A 14800-nucleotide genomic window follows, 5' to 3' on the forward strand; every position below is an offset into this window, starting at 1 on the left:
AATATTAACTGAATAACCTTTACAATGTTTTATCAGCACTTCATATTGCTTATTACCAGGGGTGGAAAGTAACTAATTACTTTTACTCAAGTATTGTACTTGAGTAGCTTTTATGAATACTTTGTACTTTCTAAGTATTTTTTTAAAATTAATACTTTTACTTGTACTTGAGTACATTTTGCCCCAAGTACTTTACTCAATTACACTGGAACCTGGCCTGAGTACTGAGTAAAAAAAAATGACTGAGAGACAAAATGCCATGCACAATAATGCCACAATCCGTCGGAAATGAAAGACTGTGCAGGATGGCACACATCATTTCCACTATTTTACTATCTTGTATCAATGTATTGGATGATGGCTGGTGCCAAGCAAGAGATAGAGGTTATGGAGGACGATATTCAAGAAAAATAAACATGACATTCTCAAGAGGAAAGCTAATTAAAAGTAACTAAGTAACTTTTACTCAAATTACATTTTAAGTGAAGTACTTTTTACTTTTACTTGAGTAGATTTTTAGATAGGTACTTTTACTTGTATTTGAGTAGAATTTAGGCAAAGTAAAGATACTTTTACTTGAGTACACATTTTCTGTACTCTTTCCACCTCTGCTTATTACGCACTACTGGTGGCCAGTTGTCTGGCTGGCGCACCAACATTCAACATGCAAACTGCTATGCATTGACCAATCACGTTTGCATTTCGCTCTATTGTGGGCATTTAAGTCGTTTCGTACAACAATAGGCCATAGGTAAGGGTTGCACGGTATACCGGTATTAAAAAAAAGTACCGCGGTACTAAGGCATTTAAAATGGTACTATACTGCGTTTGAAAAGTACCGGTATGCAACAATGTGGCAAATTCACCACTTGACGTTGCCTTGTAACCACAGTGATTGGAGCAGGAGGGGAGAACTGCTGCATCTAAAGGAAATATTTTGGCTTGACCACAAATGAGCAATGCCTTCTAACAAGCATAGCTGAACTAGTCTGCAAAATGTGTTTAATGCATGGGAACCCAGAAAACAACCCACAGTAACAAACATAGCCACCCTCAATTTAGGCAAATAAAGGATTTTATCATCACTAAAATCACGAAGTATCCGTGGCTTCTTTCAATGAATGAATAGGCCTACAACACTTTTATCACTTCCGGTAAGCAACATGATAAAACACCAAATTGCAAGTTTTAAGTTTCCACACTTCATGGGTTTGATTCTGTGGGTATAAATAATTTTAAAAGGACTGCGGATGCACTCATCAGCCAAGGCATCCGGAACACAGTAACCCTGTACAAAATATTCATTGATTAAGTTGACCTGTTTTGAGCACAATTCTCTTCTATTCCCTTACAAGCATGTGCACAAAGATTGGCTAAACAAAAAATATGAATGTAGTTTTTGTCACCGCTCTGGACATGATTGAATTGGAAGTGGATGGTCCAGCAAGACAATGACTACGGTTACATGATGTTTTTAAATCCGAATTAATAATTCAGATTTAAATAGATCGGATTTGAAGTTATTTTGCGACGTGTATACATGGCACTTTCACTTAAATCTGAATAAATGTCTGGGGAAAAGAAAGCATTTCGATTGGACTGAGGACACACGTGCTGAACGTGGGCGTGGTCGCCAAACCTCCAGGGCCTCCGTTGCCATGGCGGCGCATCTAGATGCTGCGGCCCGGAGCTCCCAAAACAAATGCCACTTTTTGTTCTATTTTATAGTTTTTAATATTGTTTTACTTAGATATAGTGTCAGTTTACAATCAGTAAGTGCATGTGCAGTGTACAGTCCGGAAAAACTGATCGATATCCGACTGGAAAGTTTTATTCCCCCACCACCTACGGACATCCCCGAGGAACTACTCAGAACTACGGTGCCTGCATGGATAATCGCCCGGCGCAAATCTCACCGTCGCCGTCGGAGGAAGAAGCGCGGAAAGAGAGGCGGCATTCGTGAGAGGCTGAAGAACTGCCCAAACAAACCTCCACTCCCCAGCCTGGTCCTCGCTAACACACAGTCTCTTACCAGCAAGATTGACGAGCTGAGACTTAGGATTTCAACAAAGAGGTGGAACAGCTGCGCTCTTCTCTTTACGGAAACCTGGTTAAGCGGCAACATCCCCGACTCTGCTATTCAGATTGCTGGATGGACTGTTTACCGGGCGGACCGAACTGCCGACTCCGGAAAGGGGAAAGGAGGAGGTGTGTGTACTTACGTGAGTAACTCTTGGTGCACCTCTGTTATCATCACTGAACAACATTGCTCTCCGGACTTAGAATATCTTTCTCTGCAGTGCAGACCGTTTCATCTCCCAAGAGAATTCACCGCGGTGTTTCTCCTCACTGTTTACATTCCCCCCCAAGCGAACGCAAAGATTGCATTAAGTGAACTCTATGACACCATCAGCGACCTGCAAAACTCTCACCCCGATGCCGTGTTCGTTACAGCAGGTGACTTCAACCATGTCAATCTTAAGTCAGTTCTGCCTAAATTCCATCAGTTTGTTGATTTTCCAACCAGAGGAAAGAACACATTAGACGTTGTTTATTGCAACATAGCCAGCGCATACAAAGCATCCCCCTCCCCTCACCTCGGTAGCTGCGACCACACCCCTCTGCTCTTGACCCCTGCGTACAAGCCGCTCATCGCCAGGTCAAAGCCCACTAGCCAGGTCATCCAAGTCTGGCCTGAAGGAGCAATTGAACGTTTGCAAAATTGTTTTGAGGACACTGACTGGGAACTTTTTAATCAATCAGACTTAAATACATATGCATCTACAGTTCTGGACTACATTAACTTCTGTGTTGATAATGTCACCATCCACAAGACCATTTACACATTTCCAAACCGCAAGCCCTGGATGAACAGTCAAGTCCAGAACCTGCTGGCAATTAGAGACGATGCGTTTCACTCTGGTGATCAATCAAATTACACCATAGCCAGGGCCAACTTGAAGAGGGGCATCAAGGAAGCTAAACACTCCTATAAAGTAAAAATAGAACAGCACTTTGTGAACTCTGATCCCAGACGTATGTGGCAGGGCATTACATCCTACACCAACTACAAGAGCACAAACCCCGGTCTGCCCAGCTCTCACAATTCAACTCTCCCGGATGACCTCACAACTTTTTTGCACGGTTCGATGAGGGACCCATCCCTCACTCCCCCACTGAACTGATAGACAATGCCCCACATGTAGGCCTGGTGTTAACCGAGCACGAGGTTCGGCGAGCCCTCAGCAGCATTAACCCTCACAAAGCACCAGGACCAGACGGGGTCCCTGGGAAGGTCCTAAAGCACTGTGCAGGCCAACTAAGTGCAGTCTTTACCCGCATATTTAACATCTCCCTAGAACAAGCTGCAGTCCCCATTTGTCTGAAAACCAGTACCATCGTTCCTGTTCCCAAGCAGGCGGCCATCAAGTCTCTCAATGACTACCGCCCTGTAGCGCTCACACCTATTGTGATGAAATGCTTTGAAAGACTGGTGCTAGCACACCTCAAGTCCATCACTCCACCATCCCTCGACCCGCATCAATTTGCCTACAGGGCGAATAGATCTACAGAGGATGGCATTCACATTGCCCTCTCACACCTGGAGAAACCAAACAGCTATGTGCGAATGCTGTTCATTGACTACAGCTCCGCTTTTAACACCATTCCCCCTATCAAGCTGGCCACTAAGCTGTACAACCTCGGCTTCAGTCCCCATGTCTGCAGATGGATACTGGACTTCCTCAGTGAGTCCTCAGTCTGTACGCATGGGAAAACATCTTTCAAGACCCATCACCCTAAATACAGGCGCGCCGCAGGGATGTGTGTTGAGCCCTTTTTTGTACTCCCTCTTCACTCATGACTGTGATCCTAAGCACAGCACAAACACCATCATTAAATTTGCTGACGACACAACCGTGATTGGCCTGATCTCTGACAACAACGAGACGGCCTACAGAGAGGAGGTGGAGCAGCTGGCACGCTGGAGCCAAGACAACAACCTGGCCCTGAACTCCAAGAAAACGAAGGAGGTGATCCTGGACTTCAGGCGGTGTGGCCAGGGCAACCACTACCACCAACCCATCAACATCGGAGGGGAGCCAGTGGAGGTTGTACAGAGCTTCAGATTCCTGGGTGTGCACATCAGCGAGGACTTGTCATGGAGCGCCAACACCTCTGCAATGGCTAAAAAGGGATCCCAAAGGCTATATTTCCTTCGCACTCTAAAGAAGGCCCAGCTACCACGAGATCTGCTCACTAACTTCTACAGGTGTACAATTGAATCAGTAATTACATACAGCATTACATCCTGGTACACCAGCTGCACACACGACAACAAGAAGATGTTACAGCGCATCATTAAAACAGCAGAGAGAATCATTGGATGCCAACTACCCACACTTGAGGAGATCCACCATACACGCTGCACAAACAGAGCATTAAACATCCTTAAAGATCACACGCACCCTGGTCACAGGCTCTTCACCATGCTACCATCTGGCAGGCGCTTTAGGACTCTGCGTGCCCGCACTACAAGAATGAAGGACAGCTTTTACCCTACTGCCATTAGACTCTTGAACTCAATTCGTCACCTGCCCCCCCTCAATACTTCAGGACTATCGATACTGTGAGATGCACATGGATTTTTATGGATTTTATTTATTTATTGTTAATATATCTTTTATTTTGTGGGCATTTGTGGGTTGCTACTAAACATAATCTCGCTATATTTATATAGTGACAATAAAGTCTACTCTACTCTACTCTACTCTACTACCAGCACAGGTGGTTATCTTCTGCCCCTAAATATTTCCCTCAGCCGGACTCAGAGCTTGGGACATGCCCTGTGGGCTGGGTCTTTCAAAATGCTAACGTTAGCTTACCCACCTAGCTTAGAAAAACGAGTGGTCAACGGGTAATGTGGAGTAACTTTGTTGTGCTTCATTACCTCGTGGTGCACTTTTACATCAATATATAGATGCCACAACATTTATAATCACTTAGGATCTTTAAATTAAGTAAAAACTTTCATGTAAAAAGTCCACCGGAAGTCTGCCATTTTTTCTCACAGAAGCAAAGAACATGGGGTATTGCGCCATCGCATGGCCAACGAGCATGCGTGGAACGACGACCGAAATTGTTGTTCAAGTGCAATAAAAGGTTACATGACGGAGGAAAGTGTTTAATCGGAATTAAAAGAGGAATATACCACCCACTTTAATCGAACTTCTGGTTTGGTAAGTGTTTACATGATGTTTTCAGAGCAGAATTAAGTTTTAATCAGATTTAAAGAGCGTTAAATCGGATTTAAATGGCTCATGTAAACATAGCGAATGATCCCAAACACACGAACAAGACAGCAAAATCAGACAAACAGCATTCAACTCATGGAGTGGCCAGCACAATTCCCGGACTGTAATCCCATGGAAAACTTGTGGGCTGACATAAAAAATGCTGTAAAATTAAGAAACGCAGAGCTTATTATGGAATGTAGTCAGCGTTGCCAGATGAGGCTGATGATTTCCAGCCCAAAAAATGTTCAAAACCCGCCTAGAAGCACAACATTTTAAATTATTGATTTCTATGGCAAAAAGTGGGCGGGTTTTTCTGATAGATGCCATTTTTATCCGCACATGGCCATCTTAAGCAGCCCAATTGGGCGGGAACCAGCCCAATCTGGCAACACTGAATGTAGCACCCAGGCTCCACCCTCGCAGTGACGCAACACCTTCGGCTCAGCTACACTCACTCAGGCCAAAAGCTTGTTCATGAGCATTCGGCTAAAGTTCCCTCCTCAGCAGGAAACTCTACCCACTTTGTTGTGAACTAATCAACTTTGAGCATTTCCAATCGTCCTGGTTAGAGGCGTGTTCAAGGCAGTGACGCTGTTCAAGCAGAAACGTTCTATTGGGACTAAGACATGTTTGTTTTAAACTTTGACTCAGCCTGTTCTGCCCTCGACCAGTAGCAAACCAAGAGAGGTGGGTCTTTTATACAGATGGGTCAACCATGCCGTTTAGAATGTTCGTTGTTATGCTCTTGGGTCACACCAAGTGTCGAAGAGATTTGGAAGTCATGATAATCAGGCAAGGAATGTAGTACAATTAACCTGAGCTGCAGTACCCGTTGACCAGTGCCAGACTATGGTCGACTCCATGCATCACAGATGCGAAGCAATTATCAGAAACCATGGTTGTGCAACAACATATTAGTTTAGGATGCTCCGCAAAGTAGAATTTTCAAGAATTTGTTCATTTGTTCAGAGAGACCAATTTCAACACTGTTATTTATTTATGAACATGGCATGTCTTTACTTTCTGTGAAATACTACAAAACAGACCTACTTTTCCCAATTTTCTTCTTTTGAATAGAATGTGCAGTGTCTGCAAAGCATTTTTGCTCATGAAAGTATTATCTACTTGAAGATTTTTGACATTTACGCACCTTTGTTAAGACACTGCTATTATTTTGAGCACAGCTATTTCTTAAAGCTACAGTCAATCCGGAAAGTATTCACAGCGCTTCACTTTTTTCACATTTTATTATCTTACAGCCTTATTCCAAATGCTACAAATGAATCTCTGTTGTCAAAATCCTACACAAATTATCCCATTATGACCATGTGAAAAACAAGTTGTCTTGACAGTTTTGAAAATTTATAAAAATAAAAAACAAAGAAATAATATTTACAAAAGTATTCACAGCCTTTGCTTAATACTTTGTACAACCACCTTTGGCAGCAACTACATTCATTTTTTTTATTTCGAAATGAAAAGGGATTAAAAGGGAGGTCATCTGTGTGTGTTTCAACCTTTCAGCACATTGTACATTTTGAGTCTGCACCTGGCTAAAATAGATGGGTGTGAGTTTTGAATGAAATCCTATGGAGAGTATCATGATCTGCTTCTGTAGTCACAGTACATTTTTGACAACAGAGATTCATTTGTAGCATTTGGAATAAGGCTGTAAGATAATAAAATGTGAAAAAAGTGAAGCGCTGTGAATACTTTCCGGATTGACTGTATTTCATCATTTAGATTATTCTGTATAGTTTATTCTTTTGCTCTTAAAAAAAAAAACTTAATACGGTTTACATCAACTTCATGTTTAATAAATTACAGTATATTTACAAAATATTTATGGAGCATGAATGGCAGTGTCAATGATCAATAAATATGTTAAGTCAGAGTCCATGGAATGTCAACTTTTTTTTTACAAACACTTGCACAATACAACAAACATGCTGTTTTGTCCATTACCAAATGACATAACAAAATGGTACATTTTTCCCACAATACATTGACCAGAATAATCAAAGTTAATGCAATAGCTATATTTCCTGGCAATGTACAGTGTACAAAGAGCATCCTATTCACATTGATCATTCCTGACAGTTAAGTTAAAATGAAACCTCATGATTGTGCAAGTCATGTACATGCTCATGCACATTACAACCCCTGAAACTAGACGAATGTTCTCAGCCAGATAAGAGTACAAATAGGGTTGAAAAGGGAATTTTCAAATGGGAAACTTTGCACAGGAATGTATGGGAATTAACTGAAATGTTCATACAGAGCTTTGTTAAGCTATGAATTTCCAGAAAGATAGCACTAGGACATTTAACACACAATGCGCAAGATGAAATGGTGCAAGTCTAATTTAGATGCAGACAAGGAAAACTTGCACACCGTAATGTCGAATGCAATAGTTAACTTTTATTGCATTATGGAGAAACAAAGAAAATAATGCAATAAAAGTTTAGTCTGATAAACCAGACTAAGTGTGAGATTGGATGTGTAATTTAGTCTGGCCCCGAAGAATGATACATCCGAAGATTGTTGATGAGAACAACCCGTTGTCTTTCAAACCGTGTCTGTGCGTATAGGCCAACGCTCTGACCAATCAGCGCAACTGACAAGTACTACCATCAAAGAAAAGTCCTTCTTAAAAAAGAACATCTTCCTGAACACGTTTCAACGGAAACCTTGAGTCTAATTCTTCCAAAGCTGACGTCAAACGAGAGCTGTTCAATCATTCTTGTTGTGCTTTGACATTTCTACTTATCTCTTCTTTCAACTCCTTCATTTCATTTTTCTTTACATTTACTTATTTATTATCTACTTTCTGGATCTAAAATATGGTCCTTCTACATTTAAAATATGGTCTAATTTTTCCCTAAAATCTGAAAAAATAACAAACTAATATCACCCAAATAGCAATGTTATATTTTCATTGTCCATAAGATGCAAACAGTGTTGCCAGATTGGGCGGTGTGTCCCAGCAATTTTTCAGCAATGTAACTTCTGTTCCAAGTAGTGGTCACCACGCAAAAACACAACATCACACACAACAGTATGTGTGGAGAAATGGAATAGCACACTATCACCAAATCCTCAGGGCCTGGACAGCTTACCACCATCAATGGAACGTTCAAGTTTATTGAGACATTTTACATAACAAAAACCTGAGATAGTCACACAATTGAAGCGTGAAAGAGGATGAGTGCAGTAACTGGACAATAACCCAAGCATAGAAGCAAATTGACTTTAGAGTGGTTTCAGAACAATTCATGCGTTTATTACATGCAGTTCAGTATGCCGAATATGATCGGGAAGTCTTTCAAATTTGTGTCTGAACATATAAACACCTTTTAATGACGTCAGTATCCCAAGTAAGCCCATATTTGGGATTTTGAGAAATTGAGATATGCTAGGTGGGGTATTCCAAAAGAAACAGTTATTGACCCATAGAAAAGCTTAATCCCGGTTTCCCGGTACGAGGCTTCCCATAGAACGCTGTTGCTGGTATCCAGGCGGCATGCATTTGAGGAGAACTCTATAACGGCCGAGAATGTAGACCGTGATATAACACACTGTACTCATATAAACACCTTATCCCGAATTTGATCATATCCAGGATAAGCCTTATATTCAGGATACTGAACCGCATATAAACACACTAAATCGAATATATATTCTGTCACATGTTCTGATATCACCTATCAAAGTCAATTTGAGTTGCTATGGCATGACCTCAAGGAAGCTATTCTTACCAGATACATACATTATGTAAGGTATTTCAACGGGTGTATTTACTTTTTTTCCTCCCGCCGTATGTACTTTCCATGGAGTTTGGTACATGTGTGGCACAGATATTTGCCTTGAAGATACAAAATGCTAAACAAAACAAAATACAGCATTGTGCAGTTGTTCAGACCTTCCTTAGCTTAGTGTAAATCATTCTACCAATATAGTAGCAATATTAACAAATTCCCATCTTAGGTCTTACTTGGACAACAAGAATAGCTTTTCTGTTGAGTTTAATTTTACACATGAAGCACATCGATGAATAACTACATTTTAGGATTTCTGGTCGAGTATGAGCCATGACAAGAACTGAGAATGTATAGTAGATGGAGCTTTAGATGACTAACGACGGAACCACACCCATGTGTTGACAAGCCAGAAAGCCACGGCAACGGAATACATTATCATTTCCCTCCTCGCCCTCTCCTTGTTTTCCTGTTCCAGCAGGTGAAGACGCCTGTTCAGCTTCACTATCTGAAATTGAACAAGCGTTAGTAGGCTTTAAGAGCAACTATGAGATCAACGCAGACATTGAGAAGGATGTTGTTTTGAGATACCTGTCGTCTTAGAGAGGCAGCGTCAACCAGGGAGCAGTCCTCAGGGGTGGTTTCCAAGCTTAGATCGTAAGCTGGGTGACAAACCCTATGAAGACCAATAAACAGTAATGAGTGTAGTAGGGATTGAACAAAAAGAAAACTGTATAAAAACATCCGTCAGTGTGTATCTGCAATCCCATAGAAAACCTATGGAGAGGTCTCAAAATGGAAGTGTGGAGAAAGCACCCTTCAAATCACCTCAAGGATGGTCTAAAATTCCAACAGAGCGTTGTAGGAAACTCATTGATGGTTATCAGAAGTGGTTCTTCGCAGTTATTTTGTCTAAACGGTTGTGCTACCAAGTATTAGGCTGAGGGTGTCAATACTTCTGTCCGGCCCATTTTTGGAGTTTTGTGTAAAATTATCATTCATTTGACTTTTTTTTTCATTCTCTTTTGTGTTTTTTCATTGCGAGACAAACAAATGAAGATATTAATAACACAGCATTTGTGATTGCAATCATTTTCTGGAAGAAATTGAGTATTATCTGACAGAATTGAAGGGGTGCCAATACTTTTGCCCAGCACTGTAGATGCACAAAACAAGAAGCGTGGCGATTTCCGATCTAGATAATGAAAGGCATAGTAACACATTCTGAGGGTTACATACCACCATTCAGACATACCGCCATTCCGACATTGACTTTTTATTGCAAAAAAATATTTTTCCAGCTTGCAGGAATTGTTTTCAGACCCTACTGGTAAGGGCATTTGGACCGTGACAAAATTAGACACTAAATTATACACTAATCTTGTAATTGCGCTGTCACTCTCTCCACTTCCGCTCATGTAGCAACATTGTTGCACATGTCAATTGAGTTAGAACGTTGTTCATGCGCCTTTACGTACTTGTAACAATGTTCAAATGACTCGAAATGGCTCGGAATGACAATCAAATACTGTCGGAATGGCGGTTGCCTCCCTCCCCCCCCTTCGTGCGAGAGTACAAGGAGTGAAGATGTCGAAGTGCTCAGAATGTGTTACTGATCAAGTGTTTTGTATAATTTTGATAATAATAATGATGATAATAATGACAATGATTGTTATTATTCTGTGAGTTGACTGGTTAAAATAGCGAGTGACTGGTAGATTTTAAATTGGATAGCTAAACTAGCTTAAGTTTATTCACCCTTTTCTTCACAGTTAATGCAAGTTGCAGATTTTCCACTTTTTTATCTTCCACAGTCGGCCTGAATGCAGCATTAGAGCTCTTGGAGATGGCCATGGGCTTAGTGATGATCTTTGCCAGGGCATACAGTAGTACGTGTTGGTTTGGTCCAGCTCAGCTCACCTTTGTTGGGGGTCATTCAGGGCTTCGAGGACCTGCTGATAGGCACGGCGGGTGGTGCACTGGATGTAGGTCAGAATGCCAGTGGCGCTGTAGAGATTTTGGGCATCCTCTGGAGTCACGAGAGGGGGACATGCACGCACAGGAGGAGCGGGACACAGGCTGGTGCAAGATAGGGAGACATGCTTATGAACATTGTGACGATCATCTGAGTTTTTAACAGAAATAAAGCTGAATTAACTATCCATAGCAATGCCATGCCAACAACATTGTTAACACATTGACAAGTTGACATGAGTTTAAAAGAAGACTTGTATCTATGGAAACAACACTTTCTCTGTCATATTTTTATTTATGGAAGTGCATTATATTCACAGTGATTTTAGGGTATCCAACTACCCGAAACTCACGCTACTTGTTTGCTTGGAGGCCCACGATGACGGACAACCGAGTTCTCGCTCGCACAGCGACCTCGATGGGACCTCCTGGGAGTCGGCGGCTGAGAGAGAGATTCAGGAGGCTGAAAAAAATCATGATATGGCTCCTTAAGACCTATTTGGTTAAAAAAAAATTTTTTTTTACTTTTGCATACTTTTGTTCATAAGTCCTACCATCTGCGTGTGAATTCTTACCATTTAAATATTTTGTGGACATACTTTTTGAACCTATATACCACATGCATTTTTCAATGCAATGCAATGAAATGAACAAAAATGTCAGTTTCCCAAAATGGATATACACCATTTTGAAACGAAAGTCTTCAAATGTACGGTATGTAAAGCTGTTTTTGTGTTTATCACGACACTCAGCCAAAAATTGCAAATGGGGTTTTCTGGCAGCGGACCATGGAAGTGGTTGCGAGAGTCATCATTCACCTACTAATAACGCAAATAAGCACCAGCTGACTCAGGACAGTGATTAATTAAACCTTGTCTGGGGTCCTCTTTCCCTGGCATCCTCATGTCAACTGGACTCACCTCCTCGGGTTGCGGCGTGGCGCTGGACGGCGAAGGCTCTGGCTCCAGGAAGTCCAGTGGCTGCTCGTTGAGGGTGAGGACCTGCGGCAGTGCCATCAGAACCACAGACTCCTCGGGGGTGGACTGGATCAGGTCCAGGTCTCTGGGCCGGCTGTACATGCCGGGGTCGCCACTCTCACCTGAAAGGAAGGAAATGTAATTTCTTTGGATATCAACAGGGCCTCTAAATTAACACCAGCCACCAGCCTGATTTAATGTAACCTGAGTCATAGCAGTGTTGCGATGTAAACAATGCACACAGCAGCATATCAAAAGGTTTAACTTCCTATCAAACTTACCGCAGAAATACACCAGCGGCGATCTGAGCGAGGCGAGCGACGGAAGTAATTGACTTTTTATTGAGTCGCGCGACAAAAGCGATTCTGGAGACTAGAGCGATGAGCGCGACAGTTTGAAGTTGAAATCTTTTCAACTTTCTATGACGCGGTTCGGCGACAAGCCGCGACAGCGAATGACTGTATAGGGGTCAGTGACCACAGCCAATGGGAATGCTTGAATGCTTTGCCTTCTGCCTGTACGGACATACTCTAGTCTCCTCAATCGCTCGTATTCCTTGCTGCTGCACTCTGTCGCTTGAATCGCATCGCGCCTGGTCTATTCGCTCAGTTAGACATCCGAGTTGGTTAGAAATGTCCCTGGAGACAAGAATATAATTGTGTTTCTACTTGGTATCAGATATTGTCAAACCACATCATCCAAAGTGCCATGAGAAATGAGGCTGATGATAAACCTTTGTAGCTGCTTTTGGACACAATCTCTGGTGCTGAACAAAAAAGTGACAGTTTTTGAAAAAAAGATTCCCACACTCCTTTGGATATCATCTGCTTGAAGTTCTTTGGGTGAGAGCATGGGGCCAAAGAACTTATAGAAGAAAAAAGCCAAAGGAGTGTGCGAAACCTTTTTTCAAAAAACGTCACTTTTGATTAACGCCACTGATGATATACCTGCCACGACTATCCGGTCAGGAACTTGCATCATGGCTGTGGTCAGAGGAAGCTCCCGGAGCTGGGCTGGGTGGTCCACTGCTACACCCGGAGCCACGCTGAGGCGGTCTGGGATGCGCATTCGCTGGCTGATGCCTTCTGTGTACTCCAGCTCCATGTGGATGCGACTCATCTCCACCATGTCATCTCCAGGAGAGTATGCTGTTGTGTCAGCCATCTGTCAAGAAGAGTAAAAGGAAGACAAGAATTGTGAACACAAATTGTGTTTTGTTATTTTTTTTTTAAAGCAATGTAACTACTAAATGTATAAACACGTGCAGGTATGATATGGCTCAATTTTGGTATACTTGTTACATTGACAAATAAAGAGAAAAACAAGAAAAATCAACCCGGATGACCACCAAAAGTTGCCACCGTTAACCCACATCAGATTCAATACCATAGGCCTCCGGTTTTTTTTTTTTTTTACTTGAGCTCAATTTCAGGTTCTTCTACAACACAAGGATACTAACCCCAGGGGTTGGCACAGGTGGTTTTGTTGCGCTCTAAGGCACAAAAACGCACTGAGACACATGCACAGTATTTGACATTTCCACGTAACTATTAGCCTACAATTTGATGAGTTAGGCCTACATGGTAATTTTTCATATCACGTGCAGATGTATAACCAATGTAACAAGATGCTGTGCCTTGTGAAGCAGTAGGCTACAGCTAGCTCCCAGTGAAACACGGTGGATTTCACCACGAAAACGATAGTAGAGATCAGTATAGCAGATACATAGAACTCAGTAGGAAACGCATGCAGGCATGAAATCAAACACATTAAAGTAATTAAGATGGGCATAAATAATAATGAGAAACCACATGATTGAATAACAAACAGAACCACTGGAAAGGAATGTTCTGGTAGCCTACTTACTTCTGACTTATCTGCGTCCTTCTTGCGTATTGCAACAATGTATCTTGAATTGATCTGCAGCTAAACCAGAGACGTGAATGTATTTAACCAAAATGAAACACTGCTAGGTTTCATTCTGCCTCATGTAGGTGAATCAAGCTAACGTGACCTGCTAGCAAGAAGTCATCAAAACACACGAGCTGGGTCGTCGTCACGCGCGGTAATGGTTCATTTAGCTGGAATTATCGCATAGTATCAACTTACTGAGGGATCTGACATGGCTGTTTGATAACTGTCAATAAACAGTAAATTCGGCAGGATTGAGAATTACCAATCATCCTAAATCATTCCCCTTAACACCTATGTTCGACATGAACACTGCAGTGTCCCGCCGCCGTGCGTAATGCTTGGGTCCTCAGCTCATGCGTCCTCTACCACTGCCAGTTTCAATATCGTTTCTATGTGTGTTTTGTCAAAAAGAAGTCAGGTTCCAATTTGTGGAAAAAAATATACTAAGCCCGAATCAGAACGTTGCAAGGGAAATTTGTGCATACAGATTTTCTACAGAGGGAGCAGTAGGCTATGCTTACATTATCAAGAATGAACCCAGTAGGCTACACAACCCATTACTTTAACAGCAGATGGCACTGTTTTACTATTAATTACAGAACCACGAATAAAGACTAATAGAATGCAGCCAAGATATCAAGGCATGGAAATCTGTAGTGAGTGAAGTGTTTTCCATTTGAAAAAAAAAAATGAAATTGGTGTAAGACCATTAAATACAGAGTTCAAACATGCTCATGAAAATGATAGGTTCATGGGTTGGTGGCATGATTCCAACAACTCGCCATGTGTAGGCCTAGTTTGTAAAATCATGTAGGCTATGACCCTGCATTTGTCTGTTCCCATGACCTGTGGACTTGCTTTATTTGTTTTGTTTTTATTTTCC

At 41.8% G+C, this 14800-nt stretch overlaps 1 protein-coding gene across 2 annotated transcripts; it reads right to left on the reverse strand.

The window, feature by feature from the left end:
* Positions 1-7089: 7089 nt before the first annotated feature.
* On the reverse strand, positions 7090-14233 carry LOC134465256 (mitochondrial fission factor homolog A-like). Of its 2 annotated transcripts, none has more exons than XM_063218812.1 (7): positions 13870-14233; positions 12951-13167; positions 11947-12125; positions 11380-11468; positions 10973-11131; positions 9644-9728; positions 7090-9560 (listed from the first exon to the last, which is right to left on the reverse strand). In XM_063218812.1, exons 2-7 carry the CDS (start codon positions 13165-13167, stop codon positions 9429-9431), a joined length of 861 nt encoding a protein of 286 aa, XP_063074882.1. In that variant the 5' UTR covers positions 13870-14233; the 3' UTR covers positions 7090-9428. The 2 variants fall into 2 exon arrangements, with proteins under 2 accessions (XP_063074882.1, XP_063074883.1); XM_063218813.1 differs by lacking the exon at positions 13870-14233 and adding an exon at positions 13463-13528.
* Between the last annotated feature and the right edge of the window lie 567 nt (positions 14234-14800).

The sequence above is a fragment of the Engraulis encrasicolus genome, chromosome 16 (assembly GCF_034702125.1).
Source record: "Engraulis encrasicolus isolate BLACKSEA-1 chromosome 16, IST_EnEncr_1.0, whole genome shotgun sequence".
Lineage (NCBI taxonomy): Eukaryota > Metazoa > Chordata > Actinopteri > Clupeiformes > Engraulidae > Engraulis > Engraulis encrasicolus.